The sequence below is a fragment of the Canis aureus genome, chromosome 10 (genome assembly GCF_053574225.1).
Source record: "Canis aureus isolate CA01 chromosome 10, VMU_Caureus_v.1.0, whole genome shotgun sequence".
NCBI classification, from domain to species: Eukaryota; Metazoa; Chordata; class Mammalia; order Carnivora; family Canidae; genus Canis; species Canis aureus.
This window is the reverse complement of record NC_135620.1, coordinates 72,327,716-72,351,772: the sequence shown is the minus strand read 5'-3', so window position 1 is coordinate 72,351,772 and position 24,057 is coordinate 72,327,716. Positions and strand designations below refer to the sequence as shown.

The 24,057-nt window shown below is 45.4% G+C and overlaps 2 protein-coding genes across 12 annotated transcripts in view; one reads left to right on the top strand and one right to left on the bottom strand.

Annotated features, from left to right (window-relative positions):
* ASTN2 (astrotactin 2) overlaps positions 1-24,057 on the top strand; it is an 850,745-nt gene that overhangs the window by 633,916 nt on the left and 192,772 nt on the right. The gene's annotated exons all lie outside the window — the stretch shown is intronic.
* On the bottom strand, positions 920-13,062 carry TRIM32 (tripartite motif containing 32). Of its 5 annotated transcripts, none has more exons than XM_077913096.1 (2): positions 13,011-13,062; positions 920-4,016 (listed from the first exon to the last, which is right to left on the bottom strand). In XM_077913096.1, the coding sequence occupies exon 2, from the start codon at positions 3,938-3,940 to the stop codon at positions 1,973-1,975; it is 1,968 nt and encodes a 655-aa protein (XP_077769222.1). In that variant the 5' UTR covers positions 3,941-4,016; positions 13,011-13,062; the 3' UTR covers positions 920-1,972. The 5 variants fall into 5 exon arrangements, with proteins under 5 accessions (XP_077769222.1, XP_077769223.1, XP_077769224.1 ...); XM_077913097.1 differs by having other exon boundaries at positions 920-4,019; positions 13,011-13,054; XM_077913098.1 differs by lacking the exon at positions 13,011-13,062 and adding an exon at positions 12,778-12,873.

Here is a 24,057-nt window from a genome sequence, read left to right as displayed (position 1 = left end):
CCAACAGTGAGCAGTTGCCCTGCCTTCCAAAAGCACTGGCAGCTGGGGGTTTCTGGCCCACGGACGTCAAGCCAGTCCATAGTATACATGTCTGTGCTGCCAACCGTGTGCCAAAGGCCTCGACCAATGTTACTACCTTAGCAAGCCCCCCTCACTTGACAGCAAAGACAGATCTCCTCCTGCCAGGTGCTATCAGATAAAGTGGCTCTAATAACTAGTGGAGTTATTTGTGATGCACTTTTAATTGGATCAATTTCCTCTCAATTATACAATCTTTGGAAATTGGGAGGCAATTTCATAATCAGAACATGGGGCTTTCTCCAGGTGTAACGTGCAAGACAAACTAGCTTGACATCGCACCAATTATTTCCTTTCCTATTCTTTGGCAGCTATTACAACAGAAGCCGAAAAAAAAAAAAATGCTACCACCAAAAAAACAAAACAATTTTGAGTAGCCCAGCTTAGCAAATCTGGTTTCTTTAAAAAGCAAGGTGATGGCTCTTTGGCTTGCCATCAGCCCTGCATCTACAGAGCAAAACTCTGTTGCTCAGTAAAAACCGAGCCTGAGGATCCTTGTCACAAATTCCCTCACCCCCTTCTGGTCTTTTTTTTTTTCAAAAGACAAGGCTTCTTCCTTTTTTGAACTCTAATGACAAAGATATAAAATGGCGGAGGCTCAATTCCTAACAGGACGTTGGTGACTCTGTAGACCTTGGGGGGTGATTCTGTACACGTGTGTGTCGGAGTAAACTTTGGAATTCTTTACCTAATGGTGCCTTAGGCTGAATTTTGATTGGGGGTAGGTCCTTAATGGTCTCAAAGACTGCAGTGTCAGATATGGAGGCGAAACAGCCTGGTACAACTTATCCCTCTCATCTCCCAAATCCCATATTTAATTAAAAGACATGAACACCAGCGATGAAGAAACAGTTATCAATTATTTAATTCTTGATGGAGAAATGGAAATAAATCTCAAAACCAAGTATTAGGCAGTCACTTGAGGAAAATACAGAATAAAGACCGAACAGTTCTAATGAAAATGAGATGTGTCCACCTCCCCACTTGGTGGACCCTGGCCTGTGTTGCGCAGTTCTGCAGACAACTCTTGGCAGAGGCCAGTGGAGAGAGGTAATATGAAAAACGATGAGCTCTAGAAACTATCCAAGAGTATTAACTGACTAGGTTATAGCATTTGTTTTCGTTTATTCGCATTGTTCTGTGCTTTGAAATAATTCCAATCTATACGCTGCTGGAAAAGGCAAGCACTTTCCAGGCTAAAGTCTTCAACATCAACCAACTAGGGTCAATCCATTCTCTGTCACATCTGCAATTAGAGACCGATCCAAGATGGCACAAAACCCCCAGAACCAAGACGGACTGCTTCCCAAAAGGACTGCAGGTCTCCCTTAATGGCACTGAATGAATGAGCTTCCACTCTGATAAAGGTGACGAGAGACCGGCGACATCATGCCACAGGGATATGATGTCTAAAACGAAAGGCGGAGCAGATCCCACTGGAGCTTGCACACTAAATGCAGCAGAATCGAAGAGAAAGTGTCACGTATGAAGTGCATTATAGTAAGAGGGAAATACGGGACCAGGGTTAGCCAAGCCAAAAGAGGGAAATCAACAAGGATTCAGTACAAGGGCAAATTCCAAACACGGGGGCAAAAGGCTCTCTACTGAAGCCTCAGAAGTGCCTAAGTTCTAATCAAACTTCAGCTAACCCCATATCAGATGTCCTGTTTGGGGAAATACATCTGTTCAAACTCTAAATTTAGGAGGGAAATAATGCAAAACAACAGCAACAAAAAAAAAAAACCCACCCACTAAAAGACAGCTTCTAAAATTCTAGGACTAGCCAGCGGGAATAAAGACACAGGCCCAGTGCACTCTACAGTATCACTAATAACCGAGGGATAAGGGGAAGGAGGCTGGCTGGGAAGCAGAAGAAATTGTTCTCTCTTATCCCCTAAGGGGTAGAGTATCTTCTCAGATGGTAGCTGTAAATCTTGATGCAGTGATCCCAACAGTCCAAGACCAGGAGCTGCCCTTTAGGAGTGAGGGCGATGCCCACCGGACACGTGAGCCCCTCTCGAATGAGGACGCTATAGCCCCCACCCTTGGGAAAGTGGAGAATTTCCTTTCGACTACTGTCAGCCACGATGAGGTCACCACGAGCATCCACACACATGCCGGCGATGCAGCGGAAATCCTCATTCTCTGAGAAGAAGTGGCTGATCTGGCGACCCAGCTGGCCATCGGGGCCCACGGAGCCGATGGAGAAGCCGCCCTCCAGGTGGTGCTCATTCTGCCGATTCTCCAGATTGAGGCCCAAGCCCTGGGTGAAGTAGACGGTGCCCTCCGCGTCACAGGTGACAAACTTGGGCCGCACGGCGCTACAGAGGCAGCTGTATTTGACCACCCCTGCTCCTCGGTCAACGGTGAAGCACCAGAGCTTTCCGCCCTCCACGTCAGTTACCACAAACTGGCCGGACGGAAGGGCCGTGATGCCCCAGGGTTTGCTCAGCTGGCTCCTGTGACAGGCCACGCAGTGGCCATCCAGGGTATACACCTTGAGGGAGTTGTCATAGCTGTCGGTTACACCGATCAGTCCTTGGCAGTTCATGGCCACTGAGAGAGGAGTGAGATTGGGCAGATCGGCACCAAGGAAGCTCAGCACGAAGCTGTCGATGCCACTAGGGCTGCGGCGGATCTCCTTCAAAAAGCCTTTCCGAGTAAAGACTTGTATACGGTAGTTGCCCCGGTCAGCAACCAGCACCTCGCCTTGACTGGTCACGTAGAGACTGACCGGAAGGTTGAACATGCCTGGAGTGCTGCCCTTGGCCCCCATCTTCTTGAGGAAGAGGCACTGCTGCATATTGGCGGCTGGCTCGGCACCCCGCTGCTTAGCAGGTGAGGCCCGGGGGCTGGCAGCCACTTCCTCGGGGCTCATGTCCATCTCTCTGAACGTAACGGAGGTAGAGGCAGCAGAGGCTGCAGCCTCCATGGCCCAGGAATCTTCCATGTTGACTGTCCGGGGCTTTTTAACAGCCTGCCCGATTTGGAGGGGGCCGACATGGCCCACCTTAAGCAGCTCCACATCCTGTAGGGTGAGCTCCCGGGGCAGGCTGGCCGTGAGCTCCGGCTCCTCCTCATCCGCTGTCTCCTCCAGTAGTGCTACATCGGCCTGCTTGATCTTGGCCAGGAAGTAGTCACAGCGAGACACCGCCTGCACCTCTGCAATGTTAAGCAGGTAACTCTGCTCCTCTACCACTTGGCTGTTGGACTTCTCAACCTCAGCCAAAGAGCCTGTGAAGAACTTGCGAGAGCGAGCCAGCTCTTCCTGGACCCTGCGCTCCTCGTGCCCATACTCCTGGAGAACCGCTTTATACCTTGCCTGAAGGTCCTTGGAGACCCCTTCCAAGGCCACCTTCCGCCGCTGCAGCTCCCCCATCAGCTCCCGCAGACGGGCCAGCTTCTCTCCGAAGTCCTGACGCCGCTCCTCAGCTGCCTCTTTGACAGGGAGTGTACAGTGGCTGGGGGGCTGGTGGTCCGCCTCCCGACAGGGCTCACACAGCACCACACCGCAGCTCCTGCAGAACTGCCTGGGCAGCCGCCGCCCACAGGACCGGCACATGAGCAGCCCCACAGCCTCACTCAGCCCAGCGGTGTCAATGATCTTCAGCACCGTCAGGTTGTCTGTCAGCTGGGTGAGGCTGGTGATGCGGGTAATCTTGCTGCAAAAGGGACAGCGGACACCATTGATGCTACTGGCCAGGAGCTTCTCCAGGCACTGGCGGCAGATGGTATGGCCACAGTGCAGGAGCTTGGGCCGCAACTGCTCCTCTGTGAAGGACTCCATGCAGATGGGGCATTCCAGCACTTCCCGGAGGGCGTCCAGGTTCAGGTGAGATGCTGCTGCTGCCGCGGTGGCCATTGCACTTCCCTTGAGGGGCCTGCTAACACAGCCCAGAACTGAATAGCTTGGTATTCATGCTCCAGAGGGTCAAATCCTGCTAACAAGAATAAGAAGACATTATTCCACTGCCTGTATGAGCTAATTCACTCAAGAAACATTTAGAGAATGGTTATCACTCATTCAGCCACTGACTTCACAAAAATTTATGGAAGTCTGCTCTGCTAGGTGATGGTGATACACAAGGAAGTAAAACAGACAAAGCATTACACAGTGGGTAAGAAATCAGGGTCTGGATTCTCTGATGCTTAGCTGTGTGACCGTAAGGAAGTAACCGAACCCTCACAAAGCTCAGTTTCCCGTCACACATCTATTAAGTTGAAGTTGTGATTGTTATCTACTTTATATAGTTTTCAAAAGGGTTAAAGAGCATGATGAACGTGATGTACTTCATATAGCCCATGGTAAGCAGTATGGTTGAAAAATGCCAGTTTTTAGTGAGTTCTACAACTCAATTTATATTAGGAGAAAAGCGTAAGAAAATTACATACAGGAAAGGATGATACAGAAAATTCCACAGGGGCATAGAGGATAGTGTGACAGTTCCTGGAGGAACTGGAGAGGGCTCCCCAGAAGCAGTGACACTTCTGATATATGTCTGGAAAGAAACAAGGCCTTGAGGGGTAAAGGTATTTTAAGCAAAGAGAACTATGTGAACAAAAGCACAGAGTCTCTTTTATTATGTTCTAGAGAGTTTACCGTGTCACCTTTGGGGTCCTCGGAAGCATACAGTAGGGAAACAGAAAATTATGATTAGCTTTAGGTATTCGGTAGAACATTAGATCAGGAAATGCATGTATTTTTTCATTTTCTATCCTCCCATCTACTCACTGGTCCACCCAACTAAGGCTGGGCGCCATGTACTGTACCACACTAAGTTATCAAGACACAAATCCTGCCTGACAGATGCTCAAACTTCAGTAAAGGAGACAAGACATGTAGGTAAACAATAGCCAAGGCATAAAACAGTATCATAAATAAGATACAAACTCAATTTGATGGAAGCTAAGAGACACTCTAATTTGAAGGGCAACAGCATTTTCTGGGGGTGCAGGATGGCACTGGATATGGTCCTGGATATGTGGAGACCAGGGGGAAAGGAAGTACCAGACAAGGACAGTCTTAACAAAGGTAAGAAAACAAGGGAAAGAGCAAGAGCTTCAGGGTATTAGGAAGAGAACAGAGAACATGGAGCCTCTATAGGTTTCCATCTGCAAAATGAAATAATAATACTGCCTCCACAAGGTCAGTGCAGAGATTAAATGGGATAATATAGGTAGTGTGTAAACTTCTAAGTTTTGGCTTAGTACCGAAAGTCTTAGGTAGATTTTAGTTCTCTTTTCCCTCATTCTTAGGTTAAAATTGTGGGAGAATTTAGGGAGATCAGAGTAACTGGTTTGACTATGAGATGATTGTAAGAAATCCTCGGAGCCAAAATGCGACCTTTAGATTTCATTTTGATGGGCACAGGGAAGCAACACGTTTTGAAGCATAGAACTAATAGGATCAAGGCTTGAATGGAGTAGGTGAAAAGGCAGAGAAACTAGTTTGGAAAACAGCTGCAAAACTGCCTTGGGGAGGTGATGGGGAGCCTGAACCAGGGAGCAGGTGGTGGAAATGGAAAGATGCATTTGAGCCATATTACAGAATTATAATCACCAAGATGAGTAGATAAAAGTGGGGAAGTGGTGTAGCAAGACAGCCAAAGACTCAAACCCAATGATTTAAAAACCAGTACTGCCTTATCAAGACAATTTATTTTTGGCCTGGAACACCCCCTACTTCACAAAGTACGAGCCATGAATGCTCCCACCCACCTTGATCCACATATGCTCATGAAACAGAACAGAGATCTCAGCGCTCTGCAGACTTCTGTCACTGTCATTTTATACCCCAAATTAGAATGAATAGGCCTCGCAAGGTGAGGCACAGGGATAAATTGCAGCCCTTCTTAAGTGCAAATTCTACAGCTGTGTCCCTGCAGTCTCCTGATAATGCAGATGGTCAGCCATCAAGGAGAAAAGGAGGGCAAGTTAGCTTGGTTTAAGGATAATGCAGCAAGGTGAGAAAAGCTTTGCAAATGTCATCAACTCTTTTCTCCACGCATACAGAGGAAGGGGAGTCTATGCAGAGATTCAGATAATGGAACTTCCCCATATTTAGCTTTGCATGGCAATCTGACAAATATTCAATAGCAGACACACATAATTTATCCAAAGTCAATCCCACTTCTCTTCTACTGGAAGGGATACAGCGTACATCTAGTACCTTCCATGTGCTAGATACCACACTAGATGTTTCGTGTACTTAATCTCATTTAATCCTCATAATGACCCTATAAAGTAGGTACTATTTTTATCATCTTATTTCAAGACGAGGAAACTAAGGCTCAGAAAAACTGGCTCAAGGTCACAAAGTTCAAACGTGGTGTAATCCTGGAGTACAAATACCTTTAACTTTAACTCAGAATTACTTCCAGTTTGGGTTTTGTTCCACCCCCCACCCCCCCACCCCCGTCATGTAACATTTTTTCACAACTGTTCTCTAGAAATGAGAACTTTGAAAAATGCTGCCTTGTAACAATTTTCTCCACAAATAAGAAAGAACAATACTATTGTAAAGAGATTTAGCTCCAATGGAGTCGGTTGGCAACACTGACTTATTAGCTGGGCGACCCATTCTCCTGCACCGGCCTTGCAACCCATTCCGACTCAAACCCATGTCTCCACAAAATAAAACACTATCATATATCAGGAACCTCTCTTAGAGGTTGTCATGTGAATATGTGAAACTTACTACTGAATTCTTAAATGCCATCGGTCTGGGCACAGTAGTATAGAAAAACTGATAGAAACCTCAACTCAGAATCCATGCAAACTTTAGTTCTAAACCAATAGCTTCAGCTCCTTCTTCCATCATCTGGCACAACAGACTGAGGGCAACATTTGGTGTTTAGATCCAGAGCATGTTACCTTACAATGCAAGGGACATCTGTTCTTCCCAAAGCTGGCACTGCAGATCAGCTAATGAAACAAGTCTGCCAACTTGTAAAAATACTAGCAAATTCTTTCCCCAGCTTTCTGGAATATCATACCACCTCCTTCAGTTAAAAAGCCTCTTGCCTCCCTTTCTAAGCCATCCACTTTGAAAAATGAATTTACTATGCCCACATCCATATCCCAAATTATCTCAGCTATCTGCAGCTTCACTGGGCTCTCCGAGGCAGAAGAGAATGTCAAGGATTCCTACTCTAAAGCGGGCTTGCCTTGCCAGGAAAACATGAGTTCCCATCACGGAAGCATCAGGTATGAAGCCTCAGACTTGGAAAAGCCTGAGCTACGTCTCCCATGTCTATGACCTGTGAATGCTGCCTTCAGCAGGATCCTAGCCTGATAGAGAGCTGTGTGACAGGCAGGTACATTCCCTCTCCTGGAGAAACATTGGTCTAGCCGTTACTGTTAATACTGAGAATGATTCAGATGGGAAGCCAATTCGAACTCAGTTCCCCTGAAAGGACTAGAGGAGTGACAGGAATTGTCTTATCCCAAGGCTCTTTGTTAGCTGCCCATTCTGTCATGTAAAACCCAAAACCAATCAGAATGAACCAACATGTTACTTGTATCTTGTCTACCTTCATGATACCTTGAACGTGTTTCCTGTTGCACACTTTGTACTCTCAACTTTTGACCTCTCACCTCACTGCTCCGATCTCAGGATTACTGCACATCCCTTACTACTACTAGCCCAGCTCTTCAGCTCCAGATAAGAACGTACCCCTTGAGCTGTGTTTGCTTCAGCTGCGATAAGACTCAGGAAAATTCTATAGTCATACCCTAACCTGATCTAGCCCCAGACTTTCCCCAGCCCATGATTTAAATAACCAGGATAGCAGAGAAAACAAAAACAAAAAAACAAAACCCATGAACCTTGAAATCACAACTGGGATCAAATCAGCACAGCCATTTACAAGTTGTGAGATAACAGGCAAGTTATTTAACCTCGCTAAACCTACGTCTTACTTTACAAAAAGTAAGAACCTAGGGATAATGCATATCAAGTGCCTAGTCTGGTAAACGGCAGGTGTGGAACGAAAAACTGTTATTTATCATAATTTTAGTAACAATCAGCAACAGTATTAACAATAATAACAACTAGTACTAGTTTTAACAAAGCACTAATTTTTTAGCAAAACTAGTTTAACCAGTTTACAAACTACATTTTCCAAGGGATGAAAACCCCCTCCTGGCAGATAAAAGCACATAAAGATCAATAAAAGGACAAGCCAGCTTTGGAAGAACGTGATTGAGGACACTAGGTATCCGTGCTAGAAACTGATGGGCAAATGAATTCACAACCTCTCTTCTCCAGAAAATAAGCTCCTCCTAGCAGGGACTAAATATCGAATGCTAGAATTAGTAGAGAGCTCAAAGAATAAAATAGATGAGTAAACGGAGAGATCAAGAACTCATTAATCGCATGTCAGAACTAGGACTAAAAGACAGGCCCTGGGAGTGACCAGTATCCTACGGATGAAGAAAGCGGGCTCAGGGATCAGGCTTTTTGGATGTGTATCCTGGCTCTACTGCTTACTGTGGACACCTGGACAAGTTAACTAACCTCTCTAGTTCTCAGTTTATCTAAGAAAGAGGGTTTTAACACAGAATCTCCCTCACCAGGTTACTGTAAAGGTTAAATGGGCTTATGTGTATAACACACTTAGTACAGCACCAAAGGAGGCATACAGTTAACTGTGCAGGATGTGACACTGTAGTGGAAGCCACCACCCAGCCAATGAGAAGAAAGAGGCACTTTTCAAAAGGCATCCTGTACCCAAGATATCAGATCTGTAAATTCCAAAAATAAAAATTCTGAGCCTTCACTAGAGAGCTTTACCTGGTCTCAGGATCAAAAGACTAGCAATGACCAAAGGTCATACCTCCTCAGCCTCTTGAGGGCTTAGGCCATCAGCATCACTGAAGAGCCCTCAGCGATTAATTACATGAATCTTTACTGAGCACCTATGAATCGAGCCCCATACAAACCCTAGGGATATAATTTTGAACGAAACCAAACATGAATAGAGCTCTTTACCTAAAAAGTAGAAACCATGTAAAATAGTACTAGTACATTTTCTTTCACAAGGCATGAAGGCCCATCCTACCACTGACACACTCCTTGGGTTTGACAGGGGGTTTTGCAGCCCTTTACCTTTCTGAACTGTGTTTGGTCCTCTTGCATTTGAATGGAATGGTAATCCAGTGCCTGGCAGAGTCTGTGAGGGCCCCAAGTGACACTCACCTACTCTGTGTGGAAGAGGGTTTGGAGTTGACTCAGGGCATTTAAGGTTACCTGTAAACAGCTCAGAAAAAGCCAACAAGTAGAAGCTTATAGGGAAACACAGACATGACCCCTGGAGCTGTATGGTCTGAGACATACAACCCAGAAGGAAATGTTTGTGGAAAAGGAAACCTTAGCTAAAATATGTCAAGGACAGGTTTAATCAATAATAGAGTTTGCTGGAAAGACATTTGTCTGTTCTCTGTCTTCTAAAACTGCAGGAGCTGGAAAGGTTCCCTTGCATCTTCCACAAACATTTGCGTAGTATCAGTGCTGCCAAAGCGACTCAAGAGAATCTAGGACAAGGGGAAAAGCCAACAGTCCTTTTTCAGAGGACCTTCAACTCATCTCCACCCACCCACCTCTCTTCCAGTTCTTTTATCTACATATAACACATGTTCACTTAATCATGAGCTTCTGATGAAAGGAGCAGGAAGCAGAGCCCGGGAAAGGTACAAGAGGAGATGGGAATTTGGAGAGACTGGTGGGGGCAGCTTAGGGGCACTGAAACTTGGCAAAGCAACCCTTAGTTCCTTTCTAGCAATGCCTTCCTCTTATAATTGCTACCTCTCATAAAACTATCACTTTTTGATTGTCAGGCAGCTTTTATTACAGTATCTCCTATTCTCATAATAACTATGTGAAATATGTGTTAATTCCTCTTTATGAATAAGGAAACCAAAGTTCAGAGAAAAGTAATCTAAGGTCTCAAAGCTAGTAGGTGGTAGACCTGAGATTCAAATCCAGGTGTGTCAACTCCCAGCCGTAAAACCACACGGGCTCAAAAAGTGTGTTACTGTTCCCGTAACTGATGAGGCTACTATTATCTAGATAGGCTACTACTATCTAGGCAGTCTGGTTGAGGATGGTGGTAAAGGCTCCTAGGAATGATTTTTTAAATCGAATTGTTTGTTATACCAAAAAGAAAAAAAAAAAAAAACCCAGAGGGAGGGTCACAGAGGCAGCACGTCAGTGTGCAGGGACAGTGATCTACTTAAAGGGCTTCGTAAACCTAACTACCAAATTCTCCAGACATAGGTGTGTGGGCTGTAAGTGTTGGAAAAGCCTTTCTAATAAAACTACTATAATAGTACCTTGGAGTCAAACTGGGCTCACAGCCCCACTTTGCCCCTTGCTGTGTAGCCTCGAGTAAAGCATTTAGCCTATTCGTTTTCTCACCTGCAAAATACGGAATAACATCTACACTGTTGGCAGGATCACTGGCAGGATTAACAGAGTTAATGTGCATAATAAACAATAAATGATTGTTATTCTTATTTTTAATAGACTGAGGCTGATCAGAAGTATCTGTCCAAGGTCGCCTGGTAAATTAGCTGCAGTTGGAGGGATTTTGGACTTCAAGCCTCTAATTCCCAGGGTGAATCCATCACCGTGACATAGTTTCCCTAAAGTGGTGTGTATGGATACCCCAGCTAGGTCTCTTGCTTTCCGATGCGGTCCTACTATGTTTTGAACCGCCTTCAGCAATGCTGTGGCTAGTCCTGGAGCAGACAGCGCAAATGCTGTTCTGTCGCAGGGGAGAGAGGCCCAAGCGGTCCTTTGGAAGCAGGGGTTATCTTCCAGAGTAGGACTGCCTTCAGTTTTAGTCCCTGCTGAAAGCCAGGGCCTCTACACCTCACCCTTCAGTCTCCTGCACTTCATCCTAACCTCAGGCTCCTCCCCGTATCTGCTCACTGGTCCTGGTCTAAGAGCAAATCAAGAACAAAGTCCAGGGTTACTCCCTGCGTAATGAGAGAGTTCTGTCCCCTTTAGAGTTCAGTTTGATACTCAGCGATACTCACTGGGCAATCCTTTCATTAGAGGGGAATGGGCTGGGACAGTAAGACGGAGCAGACCCCAGCAAGAAGAAACACAAAGAAACAGGGAATATCCAGGATTACGGAGAATCTGAATATGAGCCTAGCTCTGCATCCCTAAGCTAGGCAACCCTAACCACGCCACTTCCTAAGCCTCAGCTTCCTTACGTATAAAACTAGACACAGTAGGGCCTGCTTAGGAGTGCTGTGATGGAAACGCGAGTCACAAAGGAGATATAAACATCAAAACTACTAAAACCTGAGTGCTCGCCGGGCGCCAGACACCAACCGCTCTGATTTACTTCACCTGGGTCTTCACGATAATCTACGGCGCAGTCCTGCTCTTAACTCCATTTGACAGGTGAAGAGCCAGGGAACAGGGAGGCTAAGTAACTCGTTCAAGATCGCACAGCCAAGAAGGGATAGAGGCAGGATCTGAATCCAGGATATCTGACTCCTCGGGAGTGTTCTGCAGCTCTGGCACTGTTGACAGCCAGATAATTCTTTGTTGTGGGGAGGGAGAAGGAAAGGGAGGGGGGGTGTCCAATGCACCTTAGAATGTTTAGCAGTATCCTTGGTTTCCGCCTATGAGAGGCTGGTAGTCCCCTGTACTCCAACTGTGACAACGGGAAGAGGTCTCCCGACATTGCCAAGTGTCCCCTGGGGGGGACCCCTCCTAGACCTTGGAGCCAGGCTAAGTACTCAGCGTTCCCCTTCTCTGTGTCCTCCCCAGACCCCTCACTCACAGGGCTACAGCCTCCGGGGCAGTCAGGCTGTGATGGACCCTACCTCGGATCGATTCAGTCACCTTACATAAGTGATCAAGAAAACAAGGCCTGCGATCTAGTTCCACCCATCCCTTGGAGGTCGCCTGTGGTCTGCTCTCACGGCTTGGAGGCACAGGCCAAGGGGTGCTGGGGCACATGACCTTGGGTGGTTTGCTGCTCCACGGCCTCCTCGACCTCGCGGACCTGACGGGACCCGCCGCCTGCTCCTCCCAGGCCTGCAGCATCCCCTGAGCTCTGCTAAACTTCATACACTCCAACCCGGCGCATGCATCATCCCTAGGTCCTTGGGGCGCCAGTGTTGCCTGCTTCCCGTGCAGGCTCCTGGGGAAACTCCCTCTGCAGCCCGAGGCGCCCAGAGCCTCTCAGTCTGCAGCCCAGGGAGCGCCCTCCACCCTGGCCCTCGACCCTCCCGGAGAGGATCCGGCCTTCACCCTCTCCGACTCTGGGCTCCGGTGCCCCGAATCCCCCCGGTGCAGACCCCGTAGGCCGTGCCCGCCGCTCCGCAGCCTCCAGCCCCGCCTCTGCCCTCCCGCGACCGCAGCCAGGTCCCTCCAGGCTAACAGGGCGCCGCCTCCCCGGGCGCCCCGAGAACCCAGCCCTGATGTCCCCCATCCTACCTGGAGACGCCCCCCCGCCCCCGGGGCAATCGCAGAGCCCCAGGCCCCGCCCTCTGCGACCTCAGGTCGGGCCCCGGATTCCCTCGGGCCTCCCGGGGTGCAGCACCCCGGATCGCAGACCCCTCCTCTTTCCGAGGCTCTGCACCCCGATGCCCCCGGGGCCCTCCCAGCTCCCAGCTCCCGGCTCCCGGCTCCCGGCTCCGGCCGCTGCACCGCCCCGTGCTCGGGGCCCACGTTACCTGGGGCCGCCCAGATGCTGCACCGCGGGGTCCGGGGCCGCATCCCCTCCGAGCTCCTCTGCCCCCGCGGCCCCACCCCCACCCCCAGCCCCAGCCCCAGCCCCAGCCGGTCCTGCCCCTCCGATCCCGCCCCCAGACCCGGCCGGTCGGGCGTGTCCCACCGCCGCACGCCAGCCCCCCCCCGCCCCACCTCCGGCCGCGACCTCCCTCCCGCCCCCCCGCCCGCCCCTTACCTGACCGCCCGCGGCCCCGACGCGTCCACCGCCGCCAGCCCACCCGCCCGCCCGCCGCTCACTGCGCACGCGCCGCCGGGCGCCCCTTGGCGGCCGCTAATTCGCAGAGCCGCCTGTCCGTCAGCGCGCCCCGCCCCGGGGCATGCTGGGACTTGTAGTCGCGCGGGCCCGAGCCTCCGCGGCCCAGCGGCTGCAACCCGGGTGGGGGGAACCTTGGGCCGCGGCTCGCAGCTCTGTGCCCCCGTTGTGCGGACTGCGAAACTGAGGCTAGAGCAGCCTGCCCGGGCCCCTCAGCGTGTGTGAAGCGCTGCGCTGGCCGCTGAGGTCCCGGTCCAGGAGCCGGCCTCCGCAGGGCCTTGGCCGCGGGCAGCACCTGGGGAGCGCAGGGGGGCCCGTGTGACCAGTGGCCGCACGTGCGGGGGGGGGAGGGGGACAGAGCCCCCGGGGGGCGGCCGCAGAGCCTGGACTCGCCTCGAAAGGCCGGCTTCGGTTCCTGGGATGCACCGCAGCCTCCGTGCAAGGTGGTGGGATAGCCGCAGTGCTGGGTCAGGCGTCTCTAACCTGCTCCGCGGGGAGGCTACAGCGGGGGGCGGGGGGGAAGACGGGACGCGCTTTGCACCTGCTGCCCCTGCACACCGAAGCTCCCCGGACCCAAACCCATTCTGCTCCCGGCGTGGGGGTGGGGGGGGGGCGGTGCACAGTGCGACCCGGTGGGAGGCCTCAGGCCTAGGGCCGCTGAGCACCTGTGCGCCCTTCCGTAGTGCCAGGCCGAGCACCTGCTCCTGCAGGTGACCGCGCGGTGCGGTAGCCTGGCCCCGAGCTGGAACTCCCACTTAGATCCGGGACGCTGCACAAGGGTAACACAACAAGCAGAAATAAGAGCCAAACTATCCTCTTTGAGCACTTAGTGTGCAGCCGAGGCTAAGCGCTTCCCATGCACAGTCCCTTAATTCCCGTAACCTCCCTGTTTAGATACGCAGCACACGCTCAGGTGGTTCTGCAGCAAAGCCTGGAGGCTAAAGCCCAGCCTGGGACCCTAAGATTAGATGAGAATCCACCCTGATTATCTTGTTTCACCTCTCGGTGGCCCATTTCCTTATTTCTAAATGGAGATGATAAGGTTTGCTATGATGATTAGCTAAGATTATGAATACATAGTGGTTTGCACTTAACAGTATTTTTTTTTTTTAATTGTGATTCTTAACACTTTTCAGATTGCTGATTCCAGAAGCCCCCCAGCACCCAGCATTTCAGATATTAAGGACAATGAGGGTCTGGATTGATATACTTATGACATACTTTGAACAGGCCTGGGGGCTCCAGATGCTTGAAAGAACTCTGGGGGCTATTTATTTATTTTTTAGTATTTAAAAAGATTTTATGGGATCCCTGGGTGGCGCAGCGGTTTGGCGCCTGCCTTTGGCCCAGGGCGCGATCCTGGAGACCCGGGATCGAATCCCATGTCGGGCTCCTGGTGCATGGAGCCTGCTTCTCCCTCTGCCTGTGTCTCTGCCTCTCTCTCTCTCTCTCTCTGTGCATGACTATCATAAATAAATAAAAACATAAAAAATAAATAAAAAAAGAAAAGAAACTGATATTTTTTTAAAAAAAGATTTTATTTACTCATTCATGAGAGACACACAGAAAGAGGCAGGGACGCAGGCAGAGGGAGAAGCAGGCGTCCTGCGGGGAGCTCCATGTGGACCTAGATCCCAAAATCCTGGGGTCACGTCCTGAGCCAAAGGCAGGTGCTCCACCACGGAGCCACCCTGGCGTCCCTCTGGGGGCTATTTAGACCTCAAGGATATATTTGCAGCCCATGACCAGCCAGGATTTGACTAGATCAACCAGGAATAAGTTGAGTCAGGAGTGGGCTAAAGAGGGAGCCCAGCTGGGCTGGGGACTGAAGGGCCCTGGGGCAGATTTTGCTCAAAATTGGCAGCCAGCCAGTGGGTGCAAACAGAACCCTGTAGGGCCAAGGGAGGAGGAATGCTTGCCTCTGTTAGCACAGTGCCCAGCACAGAAGAGTTGCTGAGTAAGTGAGTCAGACTCAGAAATGTGACTTGAAGGAAATTGCATTTCCTGTCTGATTTCCGCTTATTCTAGCTACAAGATAACTCAAAGGGGTCAATTAAGTGAGAGGGGACCATTTTTTTGAACACCAGCAATATACCATGCACTTCATAGTGTCACATGTCAAAATTAATCCCCTCAGCAATGATTCAAATAGATATTGGTAGCCTCATCTTACAAAGAGGAATCAGATTCAGCAGGACCAGAGAGCTCGGCTACCTTAGCCTCCCAGGAAGTGGGAGGGCCGAGGTACCTGGACCATGTAGGCCCACAGACATGCTCCGTACCACCATCCGAAGACTACTCACATTTTATGACACCAGTTATCTATTTTATTGAGTAAGGTTTGTTTATAAGGACCCAAAGAGGAGGAGAGATGACGATGTTTAGCAACTGAAGGAATATGGGGCAAATCCCGGCCGCTAGGACCACGGAGCATGAACCTGTCAAGGCAGTGACACTCAATGAGCTCTTCTGAGCAGCACTGCCAGAGAACAGTAGGAATCGCCTTCTGCCCTGAATTTCTTTCATGTTGGAGACCCAGAGTGGCCGGTTTCACCAGACTGGCAAGAAACCTTTCTGGACAGGGACCCTGGGTACTTCTCACAAGTCCCTGTCTTGCAGGTTGGGAATGGGAGGTTACTGTCAAATAGCTTCTTCCCGAGCTTAAGATCCTACTTACACCCTCTCCTCAGACCAGATGGGGAGATACCACTCTGTGTGCTGAAAACCACAGTTCCCAGCGCCCAGAACCCAGCATCTCAATTCAGGACTCATTGTATTTTTATACCCGTGTTTCCCCACTCCCAGAGAGGAGCCTGGTGATGTGCCTCTTAAGGTCTGGGGATGTCGAACAAGCATGCCTTTAAAGAACAATGACGAAAGACCCTTTCTTCTCTTAAAAAAAAAAAAAAAAAAAAAGTTTGTTTGACTGTCTTTTTTTTTTTTTTTTTTTTTTAGTGTTTAAATTACTTACCAGTTAAATTAATTACTACTCTTCCCACAAAAATCTCAGAGTAAAATAAATACCCTGGGAAAAAGGCACTCATTTTAATTCCGTGGCTTTGCCTACTCTGGCACAATATTAGCATTCCTCATACATAGACATTTTTAAAAATACTCTTTGTGGAGTACTTTAAATACTCTTTATTCAGCATTTTAACATAACCTTTTTTTTTTTTTTTTCCCACTTAACGTTAAGCGCTACCTGGATCAGTTTCCTAGGACTGTCATAACAAAGTATCACAAAGTGGGTGGCTTAACACAGGAGAAATTTATTTCTTTCGCAGTTCTGGAGGCGAGATGTCTGAGATCAAGGTATCAGTGTGACCAGGTTTTCTCTGAAGTCTCTAAGGGAGGAGGATCCTTCCTTTCCTTTTCCAGCTCCTGCTCACTACAGGCATCCCTTGGCTTGTGGTAGCAACTCCAGTGTCTGCCTCTATCTCCTCGTGGTCAGTTTCTGTCTCTGTGTCTCCACCGTCACACGTCATTCTCCTCAATGGATGTGTCAGTGTTTTCTTTTAAGGGCAACAGTCACAGTAGATTAAGTGTGACCGTTATCTTAGCCAATTACATCTACAAGGACCCTATTTCCAAATAAAGTCACATTCTGATGTACAGGATGTCAACCTATCTTTTGGGGGGACACAGTTCAACCAATAGCATCACCCTGTGAGATACACACTATTTTCTCCATTTCCTAAGATTTCTAGTTTAGCCTCTCTCTCTCTTTTTTCTTAAAGATGAGAATAATAGGAGCTAACTCACAGGATTGGGGGCAGGGGCAAAATGAGAGATATTAGATGTTAAGCCTTCACGTTTTAGGATGTTATCTGACATGTAGTAATGTCCATGTTACAGCACTTATTATTATTAATAAGAAGTTAGTTTGCTTGTTGAGTCCACAATTGTGTAGCAGGAAGGGAAAGGGCTTGTGGAAACCCAAGACCTGGAAAGTTATTGTGAGGAAAAGATGAAAAGATGATTTGAGGCAAAGCTTGGTAACTTGTTGCAACTGACAAGCTGTAGAACCTTGGAGAATTCACTTAGCCTTTGCTGTACATTACTTTCTACCTCTGCCAAATGAGAGGAAAAAGAATATTGTGAATTTTGGATGACTTAACAGAGCTCAAGTTTTCAGAGCACTGCCTGGTAGAGAGTGTTCTGTGAATGTTAGCTCTTGTCATTATTATCATTACTGTGATTTATACTATTCTTGACAAAATCTTTTCTTTTTTTCCTCTTGCTAGCAATGAATTCTGAGGCAGATGAGGAATTTTTGCTTATAGAGTATAAGGGAGAAAAATGGAAGGAATTAAAACCAATACTTCCTAACCAAGTTTGTTTGAGTCTAGAGGTTTAAAATTGCTAAAATTTCCATGAAATGAAATAATAAAATTATATCCATCTATTGTTATTACTTATGTTTAAACTGAATAATAAATTACCCCGAAGTGTTGTGGTTTAAAACAACACACATTTCTTTTCATTTTTTTTTAATTTAAACTTAATTTAGTTAAGGTATATTATCAGTTTCAGGAGCAGAATTTAGTGATTCATCAGTTGCATAGAACACCCAGTGCTCTCTTTGGGACTCCTGGGTGGCTCAGTGGTTGAGCACCTACCTGCCTTGGGCTCAGGTTGTGATCTTGAGGTCCTGGAATCGAGTCCCACATCTGGCTCCCCACAGGAAGCCTGCTTCTCCCTCTGCCTGTGTCTCTGCCTCTCTCTCTGTGTCTCTCATGAATAAATAAGTAAAATCTTTTTTTTTTTAAAGTGCCCTCCTTAATGCCCATCACTCAGTTACCCCATCCACCCAGCCTCCTCCCCTCCAGCAACTTTCAATTTGTTTCATAGAGCTAAGAGTCTCTTATGGTTTGCCTCCTTCTCTGTTTTCATCCTACTTCTTCCTTCCCTTCCCCTATGTTCGTGAAACAAAACCAACAAAGCAACATACATTTCTTATTTCACAGACTCTGAGAGTCAGGAATCTGAGCACAGCTTAGGTGGATCCTCTACTTCATGGTTTCTCGTAGGACTCCAATTAGCTGTCAGCCAGAGCTGGAAGTTTGACGGGGAAAGGATCCAATTCCAAGATCATTTACATAGTTGATGGCAGGATTCAGCTCTTTAAGGGTTTTTGGACCGACGGCCTCCGTTTCTTGCTGCCTTTTGGCTAGAGACTTCCAGTAGTTCCCTGACATGTGATCCACTCCCTGAGAGCCTGTTTCATCAAAGCAAGAGAGAGTCTGAGCAAAGCAGAAGTCAGTGTTTTGTAACCTAATCACAGCAGTGACATCCCTTATTGCCATATTCTATTGGTTGAAAGCAAGTTACTCAAAATGAGATACTGGAAGTTAAGCATTTACATTTTAGGATGTTGCCCGACATGTAGTGATGTTTACTTTAGTGCACTCATTATTAAGTTACTCAAGTGGAAGAGATTCTAATAGGCCATACAGATCACTCCAGACCATTTTAGAGGCTCCATCGCTCCCACCTACCTTTTGTCTTCCACTCTTTCCTTTTCTCCTTCTTCAATCTCTTATCCTGTTTATGTATCCCTCTATCCACCATCTCTATATCTGTCATTAGTCTACTTTCTGCCAAAACTGACTCTGATCTACATATGCCATACTCAATACTCGTGCATTTCTTAGTCTGACCTTCACTCAGGACGTGGTAATGTTCAATACATATTTGAATTCAATTTAAATATACAGCATAAAAAAGCATAGAAAAGGAGTCAACTTTCTCCATCACTTTAATATAACCATTATGTTGGTTATATTCATCTAAGTGTAAACATTTACATGGTTCTCCTTTAATATATTCATGCATACTTATGACCAAGTTGGGTATCCAACAAATGTTTTTCTAATAAATACAAGTTTTTCTATTTACTTAATATAGGAAAATGTTTGAGATCAGTTTTTCCCCCAGTCTTCATAGTCAAACTGGCTACATGAAACATTATCAGATTGACAGGCCTTTGTTGAACATTTAACCATCACAAATAAGGCTGCATACATGTTATTGTGCGGGGAGGATTTTTTTTTTTTAATTTTCTTGAACTGATATGGAGACAGCTGGTTCAGAGTTTTGAAACCTTATTTTAATATCATACACATTTCTGTGCATTGGCCAGATCCACTTTCTAATAGTTTCAACTAGTGCGTATAGTCCAAGGTCGGCAGTAATCAAACACTGACTGAATTGGAGCTTGATAAATGTCTGTAGCATTTGAAGGCTTGCCCAGAGAACATTCCCTGTGTAGCACCATCAACCTCAACTCAACCCAATGTTAAATGAGGGTTGCTGAAAAATTTCCCATGGGCCTTATTTCTACAAAGTCCCACATCTCAACCCTGTTACATATTTCCTGTTATCAGAGCTCTGGGATTTCTTTCACCTTTCTCTTTATGGTGTCTACCATGGTCCACTTCATAGATCCATATCGGCAAGACTGGGTGGCGGTAGACAAAGAGACAGTCTCCTTTCCCCAAACCCCTCCCCCATCTCATGTCACTGCTAACCATTATTCTAATTTATTCTTACAAAAGTAGGAACCTCTAATTGCTATTTAAAAGAAAAATTTAAACATAATACAAGTGAAAATGCACTTAGAAGAAAGCATCTAAACATTACATACTGTAGATGTGAAAAATTACTCCTCATTCTACTCCCCAGCAATAATTGCCTTTACCGATTTTGTGTAATCCTCTGGCAGCCCTCTTTTCTCTGTGTTTTATTGAGAAAAGTACACATGCAAGGAGAGAAAATGGTAGAGTGGATCCCTGTGCACCCATCACCCTGCAATAATTGTTGCCATTAGTTTGCTGATTTTGTTTCAGCTGTCCCTCACCCCCAATTTGTTTTTTGTTGCTGAAGTCTTTTAAAGTAAATCCCAGATATCCTATCATTCCTCCTTTAAATACCTCAGTATGCATCTCTAACAGACAATTATTTTTCAGCATAATCTCTCAGCATCATTATCACATCTAGCAGTTCATATTCAAGCATCCTCAACTGCTTCAAAATATATCTATTTTTTAGTAGGTATCTATAAATAAGGATCAAAATGTCTACATGTCATATTAGGTGTTCTTTGGTCTGTTAATAGTCACACCTATTACACCCATGCCATTGTTTGTTGAAGACATTGACTCATATGTTCTTTAGAATTGTCTACTTTGCAGATGTAAGTAATGGCTCCCTCTTTGTGTTAATTTGTTCTTTTTCCTAGGGATTCATCACTTTTTTTGGTCCCATGGACCTATTTTGTAGAATGATAGACTATAGACCCACTTATATCAGAATAATGTTTTAAAAATTCATAACATCAAATTCATGGAGACTACTGAAGAAAGAAATTGCATCAAGATATAGTTATCAAAATATTGAAGAAACATATCTGTAGTGTAAGACATGTACTACTTTATTAATGACCAGATCTAGTGGAGAGTCTATTAACTGTTATAATTGCTAAGTAGTATTGAATGTAAGTATTTAGAAATATTTGTAACAACTGTAATGTGATAAAAATACATGTGAATTTGTGTCAAAGTCATAGGAAATCATACACTACTATAGTTTGTTGCCTGCATTCATAATTTAGGGAAATGCTAAATTGCTTTTACAGGATACTTAAAATAAAGGTGTATTTTTTCCCCTATACAAGTCACAGACCCTTGAATCTTATCCACAGGTCCAATGAACATCAGCACACAGGCCACTGTGTGCTTCCTCTGGCACCTTATCAAAGGTACTTCATTGTCTGGTTTACTACTTTCAGTGATACCAGGTTTGATCAGCAGGTCAGGTGGTATAAGTCTGATCATTGATGAGACATTTTCCCATCAGCCTTTCTCCGAATGGTCTTAGGCTTCATTGATGATAGCTGTCTAGATCTCTTGTTTTATTAGAGCTTGCAAGATGGCAATTTTTTTTTAATTCTTTCATTCTTTCTCCCTGCAACACTGCCCTAAAAAAAAAAGGTAGTTACCCTGAAATCCAGGTCATAGGATTAAAGCTTGATTAATACTTGATTCTTTTATCAATTTTCAGATAATGATCTAGTTTCCTAGCTGTCCCCAGTGGTGATCAGTGGGCTTTGTTTGCTTTTTGGTTGTAGTTTTGGCTTTGGTATTGGTTTGAAGTACATTGTGAATTACAGGAAACTTATTTATTTGATCTATTTCAATCAATCGCAGCCATTATTCTCTTTGATGTTCAGTTTATTCAATGTTAGGCCAGTGTGAGCCCCTCTAGATTGGCTTCTATGTCCTTTTGAAATGACCACATTAGTCGTTGGCAGATCTCTCTTTTTGGCACAGCAAGATGTCCCAGGCTCAGCTTGCACCATACCTATTTCAGAGTTGGAATAAGGAATTTTTCCAAGAATCTTTTGTTTCTTTTAGCGGGATATGGTATTTCAAAACAAGAGTCTAGGCATTAAGAAAATTATGGCTATTAGGTTACCATTATTTCTAGGTCTTTTCAGTGGAGAACACTATGAAATGTCTATTTTTTAAAAGATAAAAATGAACTATAAGTTTATTTCTGGTTCACATTTCAGTGTACAGAATTTTTCTCACCTTTTTTGATTTTATACCTGAAGTGATTACCTCTTACACTTATAATGTTAGTTCCTAACTAATGGTTAGGAACGCTGATGGTAAGCGAATGGCTTATTTGCTATAGCCCACAATCTATACCTAATAGTTTCAAAATAACCATACCAATATTACAGCTAGCAATAAATCCTTTATATTTAATTTAAGATTTATTTGCACATTTTTTTCCTTTGGAATATTTCTCACTACACATATACAATCAAAATATTGCATTTGCATTTCAAAGCCACTTAAAATAATTATTTTCTCTCTGTGGTTATGCCAACATATTGATATATAGCTAGGTTTTTTCAGTTTACATATAACTTACAGATTGTTTTTGTCTTTTTTGATTAAAAAAATACATAATAGTTTTATGTGATTCCAAACTAAAACTTTCAAAGAAGACACACTCAAACAACTTTGGTAAGAAAAAAAAAAAAAAAAAAAAAAAAAACTTTGGCTTCTGCCCTTGTCTCCTTGACCCTATTTCCTTGCTCCCTCTGTGGTCAACTTTTTTTTTTATTTTACTTTTGGTTAATTGTTTTAGTGTTGCTTAGTGAAAAATTCTATCTACCTGATATATAGATCATATGTACATTATATAGAAATCTTTATATAATGTGTGTGCGTATATATATGTGTATATATATATATATATTCCTTTCTTGTACAAAGGAAAGCACTATAATATTGCTCTGCACACAGCTTTTCCCATTTAATAAAATACATTTGTGATTACTGTATTACATATAAAGATTGTCCTAATTTCTTTTTAAATAGAGACTCCACTGTGTAGATGCACCATAATTTTTCAACCAATTACCTATTGATTTTCCATAGATTCTTATTTTAAGGTTTTTATTGCTAATCACTATGATGTAATGGGCAGAAGTAACAGAAATTGCGCTTTAAATGTTCAGAATTTATAACTGTCTAGCTCTGAATTGTCAGTAGTCTAGCAGATTGGAGCTTAAGATGCTGGAAAAGTGCTTAGAAGTAGAACAGGTCCGAATGGCATGAGGTCCAGTTCACCCCAACCCCTGATTTCACTTCTGTGAGCTTCCATTTCTTCATCCTTAAAATGTGGTAAGGGAGGGTGTGTGGGTTAAGAATCAGACTCTTGATCTCAGCTCTTGAGTTCAGATCTCTGGGTTGTGAGTTCAAGCCCTGTATTAGAGCACTTAAAATAAATGCATGCATGCATGCATGAATGAATGAATAAATAAGTAACGATAAGGAAACCTGCTTCTCACTATTGCTAGGGTTTGTTCAGACCACAGAAGACAGTGTATGCAAAGCAAATAGCAGAACACCTGACCTGTAATATGCCCCCGTAAAATCATAGCTATCATTAATAATAATTTTACTGATTTCCTCAGCAATAAGGCAGGGAGTCCCTCATGGGTCTTAGTCCTTTATTTTTATTTTATTTTATTTTTTTGATGGGTGGACGCATTAGTCCCTCTCTCTACCCCTAGCAGCACAACTAAAGGGAGGAGGGATGCTATAATTAGAGAAGTAACTCACTTTGAATCTGTTCTCCCAAAGTATTGCCTGTTGGAATGTTTAAAGATGATCTTTTAACCTGAGTATTAAGATTTCAGTGGAAATAAAGAGTTAGAAGGGTGACAACAAGACTGGAGCCTCCTAGGAACTGGCCAGAGAGTAGAAGTTTGTTTTCTGATAGCTCTTCACACCAAAGCCTCCAACTGACTCCACCTAGGGTCCCACCCTCCTTGATGATCAAATCTGGCAACCTCCCACTGGCCCCAGGGTGGCCTGGTGTGCCTTGTTGGCTTGCTGTACTGTGTCAGGATCATGCCCAAGCAGGATGATCTGGGAGTCTCCATTTGAAGCAGTTTATTAGCATCCCAGAGACCTCCAATTCCCTAAGCCCTGTTCTGGAATGATTCCCTCTGAGCATTTCATCCTTGACCCCTAGGCTAAGAAGCTACTGGAAGAAGAAGAAAGGAATTAAGGAAGAACTAACCTTGGAATACTTCCTTGAGGAGATCAATTCTAAGCAGACTTTTGAAGAAAGAGGGAGAATGGGATCCCAGTAGAGGAAGGCAGGCCTCCTATTAACGATGCTTCTGTGATCCATAGGACAGAAAACGGGCTTTGTATTTATCCTGAATACCTAACGGACTTTGGCTTCAGTCTTTCACCTTCCAGAACCTGTTTCCTCACATGTAAGATATAGTTATAAAAATTGTAATACTCCTAGTTCAAAGCACTGTTTTTTTATGAGGAGACAGTGTGATTCATAATGTCTTGTACTTGACGAAGAAGACTAGGAGCTCAGGAAATACAAATTCCCTTTCCAGCTTTTCCCTTTTTCAAGGACTTATCCCATC

Excerpts from the sequence above, each read along its gene's own strand:
- TRIM32 (XM_077913096.1), bottom strand. The coding sequence starts at position 3,940 with ATGGCCACCGCGGCAGCAGCAGCATCTCACCTGAACCTGGACGCCCTC.